At 42.4% G+C, this 19,795-nt stretch overlaps 1 protein-coding gene across 1 annotated transcript in view; it reads left to right on the top strand.

Annotated features, from left to right (window-relative positions):
* The window catches only part of CFAP58 (cilia and flagella associated protein 58), a 79,091-nt gene that overhangs the window by 55,108 nt on the left and 4,188 nt on the right, over positions 1-19,795 (top strand). The window contains exon 16 of the mRNA XM_004680999.1: positions 17,548-17,667. Within this exon, the coding sequence (XP_004681056.1) occupies positions 17,548-17,667 (120 nt within the window). The remainder of the gene's footprint in view (positions 1-17,547; positions 17,668-19,795) is intronic.

Raw genomic sequence — 19,795 nt, 5'->3', positions numbered from 1 at the left:
CTGAGGGGAGCAGCGGGTGGGTCAGGAGAGGTGAGGCCATGTGGGTCACCTCCGGGCCGGGGATGGAACTCATGCTGAAGTGGCTTTAGCTTCTTGGTGCTGTGCTTTAACCTGCTGTGCCACCAGAGAGGGCCCTCTGTTTTATGTTAAAATTTAATAAAGACAAGTCGGCAAGACTCTGCTTGTGCCTCCAAGGTTTGGGGGAGGGGGCGGGAGGGAGTTGTTCAAGTCCAAGAAATATAAAAGCAACTTTAGCTGTTAGTCTTCAGAACAACCCCATTAAACAGATGAAGGAACTCCAGTTGGAGAGATGAGAGGGCCCTTCGAAAATGTGACTGCTCCTCTGGCAGACCTGAGAAAAGGGGTGCTGGTCCAGGGTCCCCAGGATTCCTCCTGTCTCTTCTAAGGAAGCAGGCTTTAAATAAACAGGTGTTTGAGGCTTTTCTTAAAATTGTGTTCAGCCTCATTTAAGGTGACTAAGTTTCTCACCCTGGGTCCCTTCACACTTGCCTAGGTCTACTTAATGTGCTCATTACTGCATGCCTTCGCATGGGCCTGCAGCTCCTATAAATGTGCCAGGAATACCTTCCCAGAGTGCTCAAGACCTACGAGCATCAGGAGTTTCTTAAAAGGAGATTGGCTCGGATAGGCTCAATTAGGCAGATAGAGGTTAAAGTCAGTTTATACCTTAAGCTGTAAACACTTAAACACTTGTAATTTCAGCCAACCTAAGGAGATGCCCAGCTCACTGGTGGGCCAGGTCTTTGATTTGGCTAAGAAGGGAAAAAGGGGGAATGTTACTTACCTTATTGGTCACAGTCTGAGACTTGAGTTACACATCATCAACAGGCCAAGGATATTTTGTGTTTCATAGCCCTGCTCATGTCCTCTTGCTTCCTTGGTGTCTGTATCAGAGGTCAGCAGGCTAGGGAAGGCCTACCATGCTCATGGTCCATCCCACCACTCTTCTGTGTCTTCGACAAAGTGGGTAAGCCTCTTTGGGTTTTTGTTTGACCATCAGAGATCCAAGGGAGAGAGAGCAGGTCTTTTGCTCCAGACAGTTCCCCAGCCCAGTGGACTAAAGTTGTCTTTCACTGGGCATTGTGTGGGTGGGAATCAGGTAGAAAACTATAGAGATTAAGAATGCCGGCTCACTCATAATTTTATGTGACCCCAAGCACTCATCTAATCAGTTCACATGAGGTTTTTACTTAGATAAGACTAGATCATCTTTATCAAGCCCAGAACCCAATGCTGGCACTTAATAAATATTGTGACTATTATGGTATTGAACCTTGGATGAAGATTTGAAAAGCATCTTCAAAATAGTAGCTTATGAATGGTGCAGTATGGCAAATGCAAAGTCACTTTCAAGCATCACCCCATCCAGCTTTGGGCAGACTTATCACTTTCACTCTATAGTGACAAGTTCATTAATGCTGTGTTGGTGAAATAGTTTCTGTGATGACCTTGTATCAGTTGGCTTTTGTTGTATAACAAGCCACTCCGAAACTCTGTGACTCAAAACAATAATCATGTATTAGATCATGTTACTATCAGTGGGGCCATTGGAATGGGCTCAGCTGGCCAGTTCATCTGCTGGCTTTGCCTGGATTCTCTCATTTCTGCAGGTAGTTGGTGGGGTATAAGGAGCTGGTTGATGCAGATGTAGCCTTCACACTTAAAGGGTTTGGTGCTGGGTCATAGGGATGATGGAACAGCATGTCCCCACTAGACTAGCCAACGTTTATGCTCAGGATGACAGACTCAGAAAAGGGCAAGTCCACGTGTGTAAATCCTTTGATTGTGTCATACTTGCTATTGTCTCTTTGGCTGAAGCAAATCCCATGACCAAGTTTAGACTAAATTTAGGAGAGGACTGACTGGTCCAAAATCACAAGACATGCAATGATTATTGCAACAGTACACCACACTCCCGTTCCTTTGGTAAGTTTGAGTGGAAATATTTTCCATTTAAGTATTCAAGTGGTACAAAATTTCTTTTTTAAATTCTTTTTGTCGGATATGGTGCTTTAATATGCCTGGCATCTGGTCTCTATCCTTGAATTTTATTGCTGACATGTTTTTCTTTTCTTTAATCTTTTATTCCCTTTATTTGGGAAATGATAGTTTGCTGCAGGACATAGTTCTTTTTATAGGAGAAACAGCTGTGATGTCATAACTGAGCATATTTCCTTAGGAAAATGCATTTATTCACATGCCTTTGGAAATATGATCCCCAATCCATTTGTTCATTTCTATTTTGGTCTCTAATTTCATACTGAATCAGAGCAGATATGTGAATCAAAATTGTATTAGTTGATAAATTAATAAATTAATAATCTCTATACAATGTTGTTTACTTTTTTTTTTGATTTCTGGTTACTGAGCTCTAATAGGTGAGGGAATATTTAAAGAGAATTCATTTTCTTCCTTTTTGTAAGGGTCAGTTTGAATTAAGGGTCAGTTTTACATATCCCAGTGAGAAACAGAATAATATGTTTCTTATATCAGGAACTATTCAAGTAAGTATTTTTTTAAATAAGAGCAGTGGTTAAGTTGGGAAATTTTCTTTTAGTAAAAACAAATAGCAATAATATGGCTAGTAACTGAAAATGGAAATAAGTAGATTACTTTGAGCCCAAACAAAACATTTTCAATAAAGAATTTCTCAGTGGAACATTTAGGTTCTTATTGAATCTGTATACAATTATATCTTACTCCCCAAACAAAACAGATTTTCAGTGATAAATGTTTTTGGACAGCAGCAAGATTCAATTCAGTTCATTTCAAGATGCAGATTTATTTGAGAAATTAGAAGAAAATAGTTGCCAACAGGAACCTGGGGGAGTCCTATCTATCTTTAGCTACGCTGTTGTTGTTTCACCCAGAAATATCTCAGAGATGGAGGTGCTTCTTACAAGGATAGAAAAATTGCAGCTGGAGCAGAAATTAATTTGTATTTATAGTCCAAACACCTACATGAATCCTCAATCTACTTTTTTATGATTTTAGGGGAATTTATAGAATCGTTTAGATTGGAAGAAATCTCCAGTGGGTCATCAAGTTCCCTCTCCTTATAATGGCAGCGCTGATTTTATTATCCTTAAAGCAGCCCTGATAGATGGGTGTCAAGTCTGCCTCATGTTTCATGCATTTAAAAATGCATATTCTCTACCCTGAGTGTATTTAATGTGTAGGAGACAGACTGAGAGCTGCTTAGATGCCTGGGAGGACTTTCTGAGTTCCTGACACACAGTCTCCTCTGGAACAGATGCCAAATAGGTAGCATATTAAGCATTATATTGATGCCATCAAACCCAGTTTGCTTTTGGCTTCTGATAATGGAAACTTTTTTCCTGATGTGAATAGGAACTCAATATGCTGTGTCCTGAGATAGTAATGGATCATTCCTTCTTAGAGCTTTCTTTTTGCATATTCCAAGGACTGCCCTTCCCCCAACTAAAAGGGCCTGTGTGATAGACTATTTATGGACCAAAAGGTATTTGGGAATATCAGCAGTTTGTGAGACACAGAGAAATACAAGCCAGGGTTCTTATATGAAAGAAATTTATATTCAATTTGGGAAGATTCCTGAGGTATATCTGGGAGGAAATGATATTGGTGCCTGTGAGCACTATGTGAAAATCCAGACCAACATGCAGTTTTTCATAATCACATTTTGCTGGATACTGACAATAATGAATGCCTACATATACCATTAGAGTCCCTGTATGTTTAAAATGGCAGTAAGTGCCAGGGGTAAGAACAGGAGAGATGACTAAGAAGGGACTCCCTCATGGACAAAGAAGATGCGATTGGGCTAGCCTTTGATGCATTAAAATGACTCACCCAGGCCCTCCCTGGTGGCGCAGTGGGTTAAAGCACGGCATTGAAAAGCTAAAGCCACTTCCGCATGAGTTCGATTCCCCCCTGCCCCGGAGGTGACCACATGGTGCGGCAGACCTCTCCTGGCCCGCCCGCTGCTCCCCTCAGCAGTGTACTTCATCCATCTGCCTGTTCTGCTCCCCCCTCTGTCTCTGGTGAAGCCTCTCACTGCCCCTGAGCCTCTGGCCTGCACCCCAGTTCTGTATGTACAAATAAATAAATCTTAAAAAAAAAAAAGACTCACCCAACTATTGCCAGCATGTATGTGTTGAAGCAGGATGGCATCGCGGTTGAGAGCTCAGACCACGTTTTGTGTCCTGGTGAGACTAATGACACATTTGTGACCTTGAGCAAGTAGATAGCTTTCCTTCTTAGAGCCCCAGTGATTCCAGCTGTAAAGTGAGGAGAGCTAATAGTATTGGGTATAGGACTGTGGTGAGAATCGAATGAGGTCACCCATTTAAACTGCCAAGGACAGAGCTAGAGACACAGGCTCTTCAGAGCTGAATGCATCTGTGCGTGTGTTGGTGTCGAAAGGCGTTGTGGGGTACGTGTGTGAAGTCATATAGGTCTCTTGGAGGGGGCATATTTGGCAGCAGTCAAAGGGCATTTGAGGCTTAGAGAAGATGAGTTCTCATGTGGAATGAGCACATTTGGGGTGTTGGGCTGAGGTGTAAAGTGAACTTAGCAGGGGGGGCATTCAAGGTGGTCCCGTCAGTTTGTTGGGGGCTGGGTATATGGCATGTGGAGTTTTCTATGCACAGGTATATGTCTGCGCAGTTATATTCCTATGCACACGCCAGGAGAAAGACCACCAGCTCTTCATTTGATGCGGGCACGAAGCAAGAGAGAGTTGATGTGGCACCAGTGTCTGTGGTGAAGGGCAGAGTCCCTGTGGAGCCCTCTGGCTGTTCAGAAAGGGGTGACTGGATGGCTTGGTCTTAGTGCCGAAAGAGCCACCATTGAATCATCACTCTTCAGTCCAGAGCAGATGACATTGAATAGCGTGACCCTGTGTCACTGAAGCAACAGGAGCGGACAGAGGGTGGGTCCACGGGGCCCCAGAAACATCAGAACTGGATGGCGAATGGTGCTTGGTGTAGTGGATTTCCTGTTACCTTCTCACCTTCTGGCCTTCTTTTGGAAATGAGTCTATTTTGTACTTCAGAACTTACTACAAAATTGTCCACTTTTCTAAAACTTTATTAAGTGCTTTATGGAACAATTTGCGTAAGGTCCAATTTTCCAAGTTGTCGGCTGGGAAGCATAATGACCTCATCCTTTTTCATTTAGTTTCATGCCATTATTTATATAAAGAGGTGGTTGGTTTGCATTCAAATTAGGCAACTGTGAAAACTGGACTTGTTTTTCTCTTTAATTTTAGATATGAAAACACACTGTTGCTCAAGCTCAGTGCTGTTCAAAATAAATAAATAAATGAATAACTACCTAACTAAAGTCATATCTAGTATTGTCAGTTTCCCTGGAGTTAAAATACCAAGATAAAGAGAATCAGCTGCAGTTCATTTTAGTCATATACATTGTTTAGCCTGGTTTATCCAAGAAATATTTTTATCCAAGAAATATTTTAATATGAAATGAATTTTTGAGTTATTATTGTGATGTTTTACCTCCTTTTTTTGCACTAAGTCTATCATATCTGATATGCATTTTACACTTACCACTTATGTCAGAGTGTCCACTTTTCAAGTGCTCGCTGGCCATGTCGGGTGAACAGCTAGATATTCTCTTTTTCTTCTGTGGTGTGAATTCTACTTCATCCCATACATTAATTTCAAGAAATACTGCAAAAACTCGAGGATAAAAGAAAATGAATTTCTCTCTATATTTTTGGAGGGTGAGAGAAGCCCCTCCTGTCTCATTTGGGGAAAATGCTATGCAGAAGAAGAGCAGAGCATCATAGAACCAGTACACTGCTCCTGGTCTAGAATGGCGAATAATGTCTCGTAGCATTCGTTTCAGGTAACAAGTAACTCAGGCAGGTCTTTGGGGTTGGGTGAAGTCCTCTTCAGAGGCCCATGTCTTTTCCACAGGCAGCTGCTGCTAAGTGTATTCCTTCGGTATATTTTATTCCTTTACTGTAACATGAATCTGCAAGCAGCATGGAAAACTACTTGGTGTACTTCACAGCTACACAGATGGTATATTACATGCACTAGTAATACTTTTGTTTCTTTCCCCCCTCCCACTTAACATTAAGTTTTTGGGAAATGTCCATGCTGATATGCATACATGCTGTAGGTAGCCCACTGTCTAGATTGTCTATATTAATCTATTTTTATGATGGATCCTTTTTTCCGTCTCAAGCTTTCATTATTGTAAAAGCATTTCAGTGGGAGTTCCTGAGCTGGTTTCCTTGTAGGAATATATGAATCTCTTTCTGATCTGTCTGTACCTAGACGGGGGGTGGGGATGATTTAGATAAAATACTGAAGGCAGAAGTCGTAAGAGTGATAGCTATGTCCTTTGTTATAAAGGGTTTAAAATATCATTGGTATGACAGAAAACACTAAAAATGGAAAGGTTAAAAAAAGAAAAATATTTGTAACAAAAAGGAAAAAGAAATAGTCAATATCTTTAATAGATAAAGAAATTTTGCAAATCAATTGAAAAAGGCAATCAACTCAGTGAATACATTGGAAGAAGTCATATTCACAGTTCTCAAAAAAAAAACATGAAAGGCTAATAAACATATATGATGTGATTAATAGTATTAGTAATCGAAGGGGTAAAAATTAAAAGAAAGGTCCTCATTTTTTTGCCTGTCAGATGGGTAAAATGATAATGATACCTAGTGCTGGTGAGAATGTAGGGATAAATCAGCACTTTTATGTACTAAGGACGGCGTTTACATAGTGTCAGCTGTCTAAAAGGGAGTTGGTAGGCTGTATTAAAGACCTAAGTGTGCAACCTCTGATTCAGAAATTCTGCGTTCAGAATCAATCCAGAGAAAAGAGATCACTGTAAGTATCTTATACTAAAGGTGCTTATTGCATACTATTCATGCTGTTGAACATTTATAAAGATGAACTAATAATAATATACCTTGAACTGCATAATATGACTAAATCAGCTCAGGTTTAAAAAATAAACAGCACTGTGATAACACCAAGAAGAAATTGGACTTTCCCAGGGAAGTTACTTTGAATGGAGTCTTGAGGAATAAGAAGGGTCTTAATAAGGAGTGGAGGGGGAAGGGAGGGAACGGCTCTTTGCAAGGGCAAGGAGGCTTAGAAAACCAGGGTGGGCCAGGGAGGAGCAGTGACTCCGTGTCCTGGGCACATGGGGAGCACGGAGAGGAGCAGGCTGAGACCTTCCTGCCTTGAGCTCGTGCTGTGATGTCCCGGTTCTGTTACTGCCTGGGACTTTTTAGGTCTTAATCACAAAACCCCAATTACTTGGAGTTATTTAGACTTAAGGGTGTAATTCCATGAGAATATTTCTTGTTTTAAAATTTAATTTGGCTTATTCACAATTATATATTATTCCAGAGAATTTCCCGCGCTAGTGAGATTTCTCTGAGCTGCCTGTCATTGACTCCAGGGCATGTTTTAGTCACTGCTGTTGAGGTCTTTGCTACAGGCAGCTGTCATGTCCAGTGCACGGTTACCTAGCTACCTTGTTCTCTCCAGTCCCTCCTGTGTTCGTCAGCCCTCAGTTGACTGGTGGCTGAGTGGTTGAGGCCAGTGGGTTGGAAGAAGTCAGAAGAGTGCTGGTCTGGCCTGGGGCAGAATCCTGACCCAGCGATTCACAGGTGTATAGTTGGCAAAATGACTCAGCCTCATTGACTGTTTCTTCATCTGTGAGATGGAATTATATGGATTATAATTAGATGAGAACTACATGGATATTGTCCACAAAGTGGTTTTCTGAGCTAGTGACATATATTCAATACATATTAGCTATTGTTACAATTGCCATTTTATGAGTAATTGAAATCATGCTGCCTTCTATTAATTGCCAAGGGTTCATTCATATTGTAGGCCTAATTAACAATTCATGATCCTAGAATTTACTTTGTGTTTTTTACCTTAGTGGCACTTTGGTGAGAGGAAGCTGGGAGTTGAGTTTCTGGCCTGACTCTTGACCTCATGCTTTAAGGAGAAAAGTATTGGTGGTCACCTTCAAGTTAGACAGTTCAGACATGACTTGAGGCAGGAACACCTTTGAACCCCAAGGAATATGTGTTCAGTTGAAGTTAAGGCTCTAGGTCATTCTCTCTCTTGAACCTTAACAGTCACGCAGTTTAGTTCACCTACTGCCTGACGAATGGCCAAGAAGTACTGGACCTGGAGAGGGCGGTTCAGGGGAAGCAGTGAGGCGACCTTTGTGGATGAACATATCTAACCCTTAGAAAGCGAAAGGACCATTATTAATATGGACTCTCAGGGAACTTTCATTTCAGGGTTGTGCCTTCTCTGACTCTTGTGGCACCACCCATGCCCATTTAGAACTGTTCACATCAACATGCTATCGAGTCATTTGTCTCTCTGTCTCATTAGACTCTAAGTCCCTGAAGAACCCATAGTCTACAAGGAGGAGCATGGTCTTTTGAGCAGGTTTGTTTCATAGCTCTAGCTTTTGGAACCTTGGTCAGGTTACTTAGCCTATTTCCTTATCTAATAATCCTGATAGAATTGTTATAAGGTTTAGACATGATCAATAAAAAGTGACTGGCCTATAGTAGTTGCATATTAAATGGTAGCTGTTGCCAGAGTGTATGTAGCTCAGTGCCTGATGCACCCATCAGCACATGCTCAGTGAGTGGCTGGGCAAATGATTAGGTGAATGAGTGGTCGAGTGATTATATGTTTTTTGCGTTTTTTTAAAGATTTATTTATTTGTGCACAGAACTGGGGTACAAGCCAGAGGTGCAGGGGCGGTGAGAGGATTCACCAGAGACAGTGAGGAGCAGAACAGGCAGATCGATGAAGTACACTGCTGAGGGGAGAAGTGGGTGGGTCAGGAGAGGTCTTCGGCACCATGTGGGTCACCTCTGGGGCGGGGCTCGAACTCCTGCTGAAGTAGCTTTAGCTCCTTGGTGCTGTGCTTTAACCTGCTGCACCACCAGGCAGGGCCCGAGTGATTATATGTTTAAATGAGAGGAGTAAATAATCCCACTGGACTGATTTCAACCCTTGTCCTTTTGACCTCAACCAGTTTTGATGCTACCAAACATAGTCAGTGCTTTCCTCATCTCTTATCTCTCAGGGCTCAGATGTTTGCAGATTTCCCTTCCTCATTGACTCTCTCCTTTCTTAGTTCCCAGATATCATAAAGTCAATGCAAGTGATATTTGAAAAATATTGGAATCATAATCAAAGATAATGACAAATCAATCTTTTCTGATAGAAAAGGGAAAACTGAACAGGTTCACACCTGAGGTATAGGTACCTCAAAAAGGTCTTCGGTATCCAGGGATTAAGAGGGACTTTGAAAGAAATTAATAAAGCCTTTGACTATTTCTGCTAAAGGAAATCTTTTAAAAAAATAATTGGTCAGAGTACTTAAATAAGCTGCAAAAAGCATTATGGATAAATCTTACATTAAAATTAAGTATGTCTGCTTCTCAAAGAAGTCATTTTGAAAAAGTAAGTCACAAAGTTTGCTGTCTTTACCTATCCAGAATATGTGAAGAATGACAAATCCACAAAGAATAGACAACCCAGTAGGAAAACAATGCATATGAACAGACATTTCACCAGAAGTGGGAACACAAGTGAATACACTTGCAAAAAAATTTCCAAACTTATTTTATAAGTAGGGAAATGAAGCATAGACTACACTGAGATACAACTTTACTTCTTGAGGGACATAACTTAGGATGTCTTGTTTTCTACTTCTCTCTTATAAATTACCACTCATTCAGTGCTTTAAAACAGCATACAGCATCTCATAATTCCAGTGGATCAGGAATCTGGGTATAGCTCTTCTGGGTCCTGACTTGACCACACTAAGCAGTGACAGGAATGCAGATAAGTGGGAGGTTTTGTGCACCACTCTGAAAGAGAATTTTACATGACCTTACTAAGTTGAAAATCCTCGTATAATTAAGAAGCATTTAAGAAGCGGAGTTCCACTGTTAGGCCTGCATCCTGGGAAGACTTGTAGTGAGCTCAGGAACATGCTTACGAGTGCTCATAGCAACATTAGTCATAAAGCCAAAACCCTAGGAACAACTCAAAGGCCCACTGACAGGAGAATGGGTGAATTATGGAATTCTCACCCCAAAGAAATTCAAATGACCTACATGAGGAGAAACACACAAAGACAGCAATAAACCGTAGAGCCATCATATTGAGAAAAACAAACTAGTAAAAGAAAATTTGTGCTGTATTTTTGTAAAACTCAAAGCAAAGCAAAATTACATAATGGATAGCTGATGAAACTAAGAAAAAAATCAAAGTGACAATAAAAAATCAAAGTGATAAAAAATCAGAGTGATACTTTTGGTGCAGCTCAGTGGTACATACTGCATAAATTCTTTCTACGTAATAAAAACTTAAGAAAATATTTTACAGTAGAAAATATGTGAAGAAAGCTGTTATACTATAATATAATGTTATTTACATACAACCCAAGCATTTAAATGGTTATTTGTCCCAGTAAATAGTATATCAATAAGATTATAATATAATTTTAGAATTATAGGGAAAAATTATGAAATTTAGATCAAATTTTTTTTAAAGATTTATTTATTTATTCATATAGAACTGAACTGGGGTACAGGCCAGAGATGCGGAGGGTGAGAGGATTCACTAGAGACAGAGTGGGGAGCAGGACAGGCAGGTCAACGAAGTACACTGCTGAGAGGAGCAGCGGGCGGGTCAGGGGAGGTCTGCTGCGCCATGTGGTCACCTCTGGGGCAGGCGGGGATCAAACTCATGCGGAAGGGGCTTTAGCTTCTCAGTGCTGTGCTTTAACCCACTGCGTCCCAGGGAGGGCCCTAGATCAAAATTTTAAGGGAAAAATTATCTAAACCTTTCCCCTTACTATTTATTATAAAAATTGGTCGCAATTTTCAGTGACTTGACATTAAGAAGCTTGCTTTGTTGATTTTTTCTTTCAATAGTGATAGTTCTTCCTCTAATTCATAATTTAAGTGTTATTGCGGCTATTACTACCCCACAGCAAAATCCATGTGAAACTTTCCTTTGTGTAGTACAACCAGTGGGTCTCTTCTCCATCTTTGAACCTGTCCTCAAACTATAATCTTTTCTTTGTACCTCTTTGGGGGCCTGGCATTATTTTCTTCTTTTATAACTCTGGGCTTTCCTGTAACAGTTATTTTTCCTCTTCTAGTAAATCCCTTGAGGTTTTGGACCTTACTTATCTGCATAAAACCAGCCCCATCCTACACCTAATGCTGGTGTTACATAAAATTTAGTTGGCTGAAATTTTCTAGACCTGTTTCCGTTATAGGTTTTTAGAAAAGTTAACACTCTCCTCACTTTCTGTGTGCATATTCTTCACCTACTTTAAGTTGCTGGGTTAGGTGCAAAGCTAAAGGGAGCAAAGTGTGGTGACGCTGAAGCTCAGGCTAGTCTAGACAATTATTTACTGTGTACGGCATTTCACCAACATATATTTGCATTTGGAAATAAAATCTCCCCTAAGAAAAAGGAGCTCTCAAGAAAGTTTGTATAAAAAAGCACCAGAAGCATTTTTCCTATTGAGACAAAAATGGTGAAGGTTAGCGCATGCAAATTTCACATATGCCTCGTGAAACACTTAATCATCTACATCTGAAGCCAAGAACCACTGCGTAACCAAGTAGTTCCTGCTCATGAGGAACTCAGCTGCGTAATTCTGTTTCATCCTCAAATTCAGCATCTCCCATCCTCTCCAGGGGGCTTTACCATTTCATGACATCATAAACAAGATAGGTCCAGAGTTCAGTTTAGCTGACATATTCGTTATAAAGCTAATAAACAAGAAAACCCAAGGTATCAGCCATTATTTTTTCCTTTTTTAAGGCTAGACAGAAGTGTAATGTGTTTACTATTTCTAATTTATTTTCCTACTAACAAAAGCAGGCATTTCTAGCGAAATTTTGCAGCATTACCTTTTTATAGAGAGGGAAGTAATACTGCTTAAAATTTTAAATCTGGCTCTAGTCTTTAGTTTGGAAGTATGGATGGAGGTGGGAGGATGGCAAACGGATGAAACCAAGCAAAGAAGAATATATTGGGTAAAGATTTTTAATGATAGAAAAGAGTTATATGTGCAATTAGAATATCTGTGTTTGAGGAGCCTGCTTAAAAAGCCGATACATTGTTCAGTTGAGGATTGTGGTTTCAGAGTTATGCTTGCATTTTCGTATTTAGGTGTGACAGTGAGTACATGCACTACAAGCAGCATTCACAAAGCTAATTAATTTGAATACATTTGCAAGTCTTATGAATTAAAAAAGGCATTTGAAACCACTTGCGTGATCAGAAAACCACTATACACATTTAACTAAGAGATCAAGGTTGTGCGTCAAGCAATTTCCTGAGTTATACACAATAGGCACAATAAAGAAATTTAGCTCAAAGTCACGAAACTGAGAGCAGGAGCTCAGCAGTGTGAATTCAACAAGTTCTGCTCACCCAAAGATGCTACCCAGTGACCTAATTCAAATGGAGATTCTCACCATCCATATATCTTACCTTTGTTGATTTTACTGCTACAATACGCTAGGCATAGTCTGCTGACAATATCGTGTGCAAGCAACGAAATTATGGGGCATCTGCAATGAGCAGAGCACAGTGGTAGGCACAGAGGACACGGAGATCCATTGTGCTTCTGACCTTCATGGTTCAGGATTCGCTTGGAGAGAAAGAATGAATTCTTTTTTTTTTTTTTTAAAGATTTATTTATTCCTGTGGAACTGGGGTACAGGCCAGAAATGTGGAGGGTGAGAGGATTCACCAGAGACAGAGAGGGGAGCAGAACAGGCAGATCGACGAAGTACACTGCTGAGGGGAGCAGCGGGCGGGTCAGGAGAGGTCTCCCTCCGGGGCAGGGGGGAATCGAACTCATGCGGAAGTGGCTTTAGCTTCTTAGTGCTGTGCTTCAACCCGTTGCGCCACCAGGGAGGGCCCGAAAGAATGAATTCTTAATGATTATATACTAAAGTAACATAAATGGTGTCTGCTGACATTTAGAAAAGAGATTTGTGTGTGTGTGTGTGCGCGCGCGCACATACATATATTCTATGAAGTGGGCTCTCTTAAAAGTAGTGGTTTTAGAATTAAAAAAGAGAAACAAAACAAAAACCCAACTTCATCTTGAACCCAGTTGGGCGATCTAGAATGAAGACAAGAGGTGTCTCTCTCCTTGGTGTCGCGGTTTCCAAGCTTCTGAGTGGGTGGCTTTCCCCTGGTGGCCATAGATAAGCATGTCTTTGCATCAGGAGAGCTGCCTGCTTCAAATGAGTTGGCTAGTTCACGAGGTGAGGCAATTATTCCCAGCACTCACCCAAGCAAATTGATGAATCCAGGGTGAGCAGAGTCAACGCACTGGCATTCACCAAACACAGATTCAGATTAAAACAGAATAAATTAGTTCCTCTTAGGCAGTTATTGCCTCAAGTGGGCGAGCTGAGGAGAAAGAGGTGGTAAGGTGCACATTGAATGCGAGCTACCTTTTGTTTTCAGCTGGGAATGCAAAGCAAAAGACAGAATATAAACTGACAGCGAATATGAAATTGTAGCTTGGTGGGGAAAGGAGTTCTGAGAGCAACTCAATTTCTTCCTCTGAATTGTAGCAGAATAGCACCAACTCTTATCTGCATAGACTGTACAGTATGTAGACTTTTAATTTATTTTCAGATAAAATACAAATACCTGAAGTCTGAGTGATTCTGTAGCTGGAGGTTCTGACGCGGGTTTCAGGCTGTCACCATATAATGACAGCACTATATGGAGCTAATGCCATAATTAATTCCTTACCACTATACTCAGCCAATATTGACAATGAGCCATGCTGTTACCTAGCGTACCTTGGCAGGAACTCTTGCAACAAAAGAATCCACAGCCATGTCTGACAGTCTGTCCAGCTGAGAGCGTGGAGTGTCTAGGAAGAGAGCGTCATTTGAAGGATGGACGTAGTATGGTTAATGCTCACAAGACAAGCTCAGCCAAAGAGAAAGCTAGTCTCTTGGTGCTAATAGTCTAGCTTTTTTTTGTTGTTTTTTCAGTATGGTTGGTCATAAAATAATTTGGCGAGGCATGCTACAAAGTAATATCGATGTGCATTAGGAACAAACTCTGAATAAAGAAATGCCAACCTAAAGATGCAATCTTTTGTTGGTAGGGAAATAATAAACTATTTATGATTTTCTTATGATGTTTCATTGACATATGGTGCTTCTAACCCAGTGACAAATTAATTGACTGGGTTTAAAAGGAAATGGATGCAATTTAATGAAGAAGGACAGGATATGTATTACAAGGCAGCTGGTTCTGCCACTGCAGGCTTATGGAGACAATATACATTGGACAGCTAATGAGTCTCTGTTGCATAAGATAGATTCTCTTTATAATAGAATTGCACGCTTTGTCTCTAAATGGGGTTATTATACACACCATTGCACAATGTTTGAAGAGCTTGCTTGGCCCTTGTAGAGGGTTAGGAGTGAAATAAATTGAAAAACAATCGTACTTAAGACCCTCAATCCATCAAACACTCCATATTTATCTAAATTACTAGCACGTTCTTCCAAAATACAAATCTGTATGATACACACGGCTGGAATGTTAATGCTAACTGGCCTTCATTTTGGCTTTATCAGTTGGGTTTTCTGGTCCACACATGGACCATGCACCTTGAGCCTGATGAGGCATTTCAAGCAATGACTCCTCCCTTTCCCTCTACTCTTCATACTTCCACGTCTTAGTCCCTGACGTTTCATTGGTATTCTTTCCACCCACCACAAAAGCACACGCATCACTTGTCCTGGGTTATTTAACTCTCAGAACTTTTAGACTTTGAATACGCTGGCAGTTTTAATGGTAATTCACTCATTTCTTCACTTCTCTCCACACTGTGGATCCTCACTGTTCAGTCGCTCAATTGTCCTTTAGAATAAATCCATTTCAATTCACTTTACAGCCTTGAAAGAAAAACCCAGGAGTGAGAGGAGGAGGCGGGCAGTGGCAACATCGTTGGCACTGTGTGTAAGGATTTCACGGGCAGGGCGTGCTGCGGTGGTGTAGGTCAGGAGAGAGAGCAGCCATGTCCTCTCGCCTCTGACACCTTCTCACCGGGCTTTCACCTGCTGGCCCCATTTTTCTGTGGATGTGATCATGTATCCTTTAGGAATTATGTAGCTTAATTTGATCCAGGTTTTTTCAGGATTACAGAGTGTCTCCCTGTCAGTGGAGGTGTAGGGAATGCTGACTCTTGAGTGCATCTCGGCTACACATGTTTTTCACTTGTCAGGGAACTCAGGCTACACCCGTCCGCTCTGCTTGCCCTTGGGATTCTCACCTTTGTGAGGCACCTGCTGGCTTCTTCCAGCCTTTCTCTTCTGTGTCTCTCTCCACCCTCCCTACTGGGAACAGTGGAAAAGAATTACACCTGTGAAACATTTAGTTTCTAGAGGGGCTTTTTACTTTGAGCCAATACCACCCACCAGATGTCTCCCTCTTTGTGGTGGTAGGCTTCTCTATCGTTCAAGTCTGCCCATCCTCTGGTGGACACGAAAGTGAGCAGAGAGAAATGGACAAACCGGTTCCATGAGCTGCCCTTCCTATTTATTACCCTCTCCAAATTGAATCTTGAAGCCTTGTCAGAAGTGTTATTTTTCCACAGAGCAGGCATTAAGTGGCTATAGAAAATAAACTCACCTCCTGTTATCTTTCTCATTGCTTGCGACATCCATTTACTGGGAAGATTATATTGCAAGGTGTGACAGGAGGTGTTCCACCGCAGAGGAAGATCACCACTTTGTAATTCTATTTGTGCAAGCTTCTTTTGTGCAGGCCTTCCGACTTCCTTGTCTTTTCTGGAATTACTTCTTAAGTGGGGAGTACTTTTTGATCTGCATTTCTCCAGAAACTTCTTTCATCTGACTAATTTTTAGTCGTGTACATTTTGCATCAAGTTGAGCCATGTTGTTTGTAATAAAATCTCCACAGTTTGGCCAGGGAAGAGGAAAAGGTAGAACAAATGGTAACAATGACCCATTAATGGTGTTTCTTTTGTTTATTTTTTTTTCAATGACTTGTATGTTCTCTGGCAAAAAAAAAAAGATTATTTGATGACAGTACTGAGAATACTCAGCTCCAGGCAAAAATTAGTTTCCATTTGACTGGATATTTCATTTAATGAGAGAGCTTTTACTTATATCTATTTTCCCCTTTAACATAATTACCTTAAGGAAATAAGTATGTACAGAGACAAATGAGTAGACACACTAGTCTTTATCAATGTTTGTTCAAATTATTGCAGTTTAGGGAAATGGGAATCTAGAATTGAGATGCCCTAGAAATAAATCTTTGCTTGTAGGTAATATCTTTAGTTCAAGGATCTGAACACACGTTACAAGCAATTAAACTTCAGGGTACAAATGGGAGTTCTACATTGTTTATTGGCTAAATTAAGCTACAGAATTATGATTTACTTTGGGTCTTTTAGTCTCACAAATCTGCATAGTTCTTTCTTCTGGATGTTCATCTGTTCCCTCAACTGTTTCCAGACCTCTCTTATTCCTGTGTCAAGTAGAAAGGTTACTTGGTTCTCTGACTTGCTCTTCAACCTCTGTGACTTTTGCTGCCCACGTTGTGGTGCTTTCTACAGTCAGCAGTGCCATCCTCTAGCCTGACCCCAAGGCTGTTTTCAGTCCCTCTCGTGTTCCTTCTCTCTACCCCACTTCATTCCCTGCCATTTCTTGGTTTGGAGGACGTTCACTTACTTTCCCTCATCCTCTCTAATTCCTCTTCCTTCCCCACTGCTTTCATGCCAGTTCTCCCAACGATCCGCTTGCCCACTCCTACATACCTCCACTCTCCTGCACCAGCCATGTCCCGCCTCTAACTCCAGCTTGCTCCTCAGTTCTCAGCTCCGGGACCATGTTTTTCTTTAACTCCTCTTCCAGAAATCCTACTGGACCTCAAGCACAGCAATGCCCACATAAGCAGTTACCAGAATTGAGCCCAGGCAGGTTCTCCTGCCAGCCCCGAACCTCGTCCCTTTCCAGCCTCTCTGCCTCCAATCCTCATTGGGCTCCTGCTCCTTCGTCCTCATTCATCTGATCTTCCACTCAACCCCACTGACTCTACCTCAGAGATGTTTACACACCAACCTGCTTTTCATTCCAGTTGCCTTAGGTCCAGCTCTCTCCATCTTCTCCTGGCCTGCCCTCTCTGGCCAGCACCCTCCTGTCCCCCCGCCCTCCACCATCCCCCGCAGGGTCCTCATTCTCTCCTCTGCTTTCCTTCTGGAGTTTGTTCTCTATGGGCACTTTCTCTTCCTCATCTGTCTTATTGTTTGTATTGGACGCTGGACGCCTCCTTGACTGGGCTTGGTTTCATGCACATATGGACGAAAGAATCCACAGTTGAGGTAATGAGTGTGGAGCCGGCCGTCTACTATAGGCACTTGCCTGTCTAGATGGGGCTGTTTAATCTACCTTGGTTGTCTCTCCACCAGGAAAAGGAGAAACTGTACGTCGAGCTAAAGCACATCCTGGCCCGGCAGCCTGGCCCCGAGGCTGCAGAACAGCTACAGATCTACCGCCACACGCTGCGGGAAAAGACCAAACAGCTAAAAGTAAGCAAGCCAGCCACCCGCCCTCCAGCCTGCCCGAGAATAGCCACACGCTGGGGTGCACAGCTGGGCTGTGAGCCGGTCTCCCAAATGCCAGCCACGGCACCTTTCTCAGAGCTCCAGTCCAAGAGGAAGAGGGCAAACTTCTGAGCTACCCCTCTGCTCTGAGACCATTAGACCCCTTTATTCTCCACATCCTAGAGAGGGAGATGAGCAAGCGAGGAAAGGGATGGGGAGGGAAGATGGCCACGGAGTGGGAATGAGGGGCATAGGGCTGTGTGGACCGTCTCAAATTGATGGGGAAGAATGGAGGCCAAACCCTAACACTGCTGCCCACCGATGCGGGCCGCTGTGGCTACAGCGGGGACTTGCTCTCCTGTCCCTCCTCAAGTAAGCACACAGCAAGCACAGGGCTGAGCTGTAGCCTCGCTTCATGCCATCGGTCAACTAAGTAGCCATGATGGGGAAGGAAAACTGTGCAGGGGACTGGCGTCCTCTCCCTTCCAGGGGACCTGAGCTCCTCAGTGGAGGAAATGGATGTTTTACTGTCGCCTGTGCCTTGACAAGTTTTCTCAGACACGATGTCCCCACTGTATTTTGAACTTTACCTCCTAAGTGAGCACTCATACTCTTGGCGTGTCAGGGGAGTCTTGCACACACACCCACAGACACGGCACACGCCAGCTGAACCCCAGCACTTAACACTCACAGTGAGGGTCATAGCCGGGGGTCAAATAGATGCCACACTGCAAAGACGGTGCTAGTCCACTCACAGCAGGCCACTGTGAAATCATATCCTTTTCCTTCTAAAAGGCCGACGAAACAGAAGCCTCATTAGAACGTGCATTTTCAGCTTGTCACACTGTGTTCGGTTCACACAAGTATCCTGAGACATCATTGGAGTTTGGCATGAGGCAGAAATAATCTCTTGATTATTTTCACTCCTTTAAACAATGGAAGAGTTCAAAAGAAATGAAAACTTCTTTTCTTTTTTTTCTCATGGGTGGGTATAGATTAGAAAGAAAGGCACGTGTGTGTCTTTACCTGACCACCAAGTAAGCCACACTCAGCATTGGGTTGCATTAAATTACTTTAACCCTTTGTCTCAGGAAACCCTGATTTTTGCCCTGAATGAAATGGAGCCCCTCATGCCCTCATGGAAGATCTTCAGATATGGGGGGCCCTGAGCCGCTCCACCAGTTTGTCCTCATTATCGGGACTATTTTAGGAAATTCCATATTCTCTTAGAGTCCTTGTTCCTAAGAGTTCCAGTAGTAAGGTAGGTTATTTCCAGCATGGAAATCACGTTTTTTAGCTCTTGATAGCATAGTCTGATTCTTTTTTCAGTCGAGTCAACACTATTTCCAATACCATGTGTGACTTAGGTAAAGGATCATACCTCTTCAGATGCACGTCACCACAACACACCCCCTCACCCTGGCACCCTCAATGCTCCTCCACAGTCCATGGGTCCCCCCCCCATGCTTTGCTGTCTACCCTCCCACTCTGGTAGCCTTAATTGTAGACAGATTCCTGGGGTTTGCTATTGCCTTGATTTTGTCTGATCATTTCTTTCTTTATATTCCACACACATGTGAAATCATCTGTTATTTGTCTTTCTCCCTCCATGGTCAGAATCACTTTCACAGCAACTAAGAGGGCAGAGTTCAGAAGCAGATGAACATCAGCAAAGCAAAGAAGCACATTTTGTGTGTGTGTGTGTGTGTGTGTGTGTGCAAGCTTGTAAAACAGTGAACAAGGAGAGAAACAAACTAGTTATTGCCTGTGTCCCTTAGAACAGCACCTGCCTACTTTCCCCTTGGCTGGGGGTGGGGGGTGGGGCACACCTCACTTTGGCATGCTTTCCATGTTTTGTTCAGATGAGTGAGCTCCATCCCTTCCTGCCCACCCTGAGACTATCCACTGGACACTACACCGTAGCAGGTGGCACCTATCACAGCTGCTCACCTGTGTGACTCTGCTGTGTATGTGATAGCATCCTGCTCCCTAGAGGGAGTGTTCTGAGCTGTGCACAGGCCCCCAGGAGACTATGGGGAGGAGGTAGACAATAGCCTCGACCACAGTCTTTCACCATGAAACTGAATCCCTGTCATGGTGGCAGCATGATTCC

This window comes from Condylura cristata, unplaced genomic scaffold (assembly GCF_000260355.1).
Source record: "Condylura cristata isolate star-nosed mole 26May11 unplaced genomic scaffold, ConCri1.0 scaffold00011, whole genome shotgun sequence".
In the NCBI taxonomy this organism is placed as follows: Eukaryota; Metazoa; Chordata; class Mammalia; order Eulipotyphla; family Talpidae; genus Condylura; species Condylura cristata.
The sequence above is the reverse complement of the archived record's forward strand: the minus strand, read 5'-3'. Positions and strand labels throughout refer to the sequence as shown.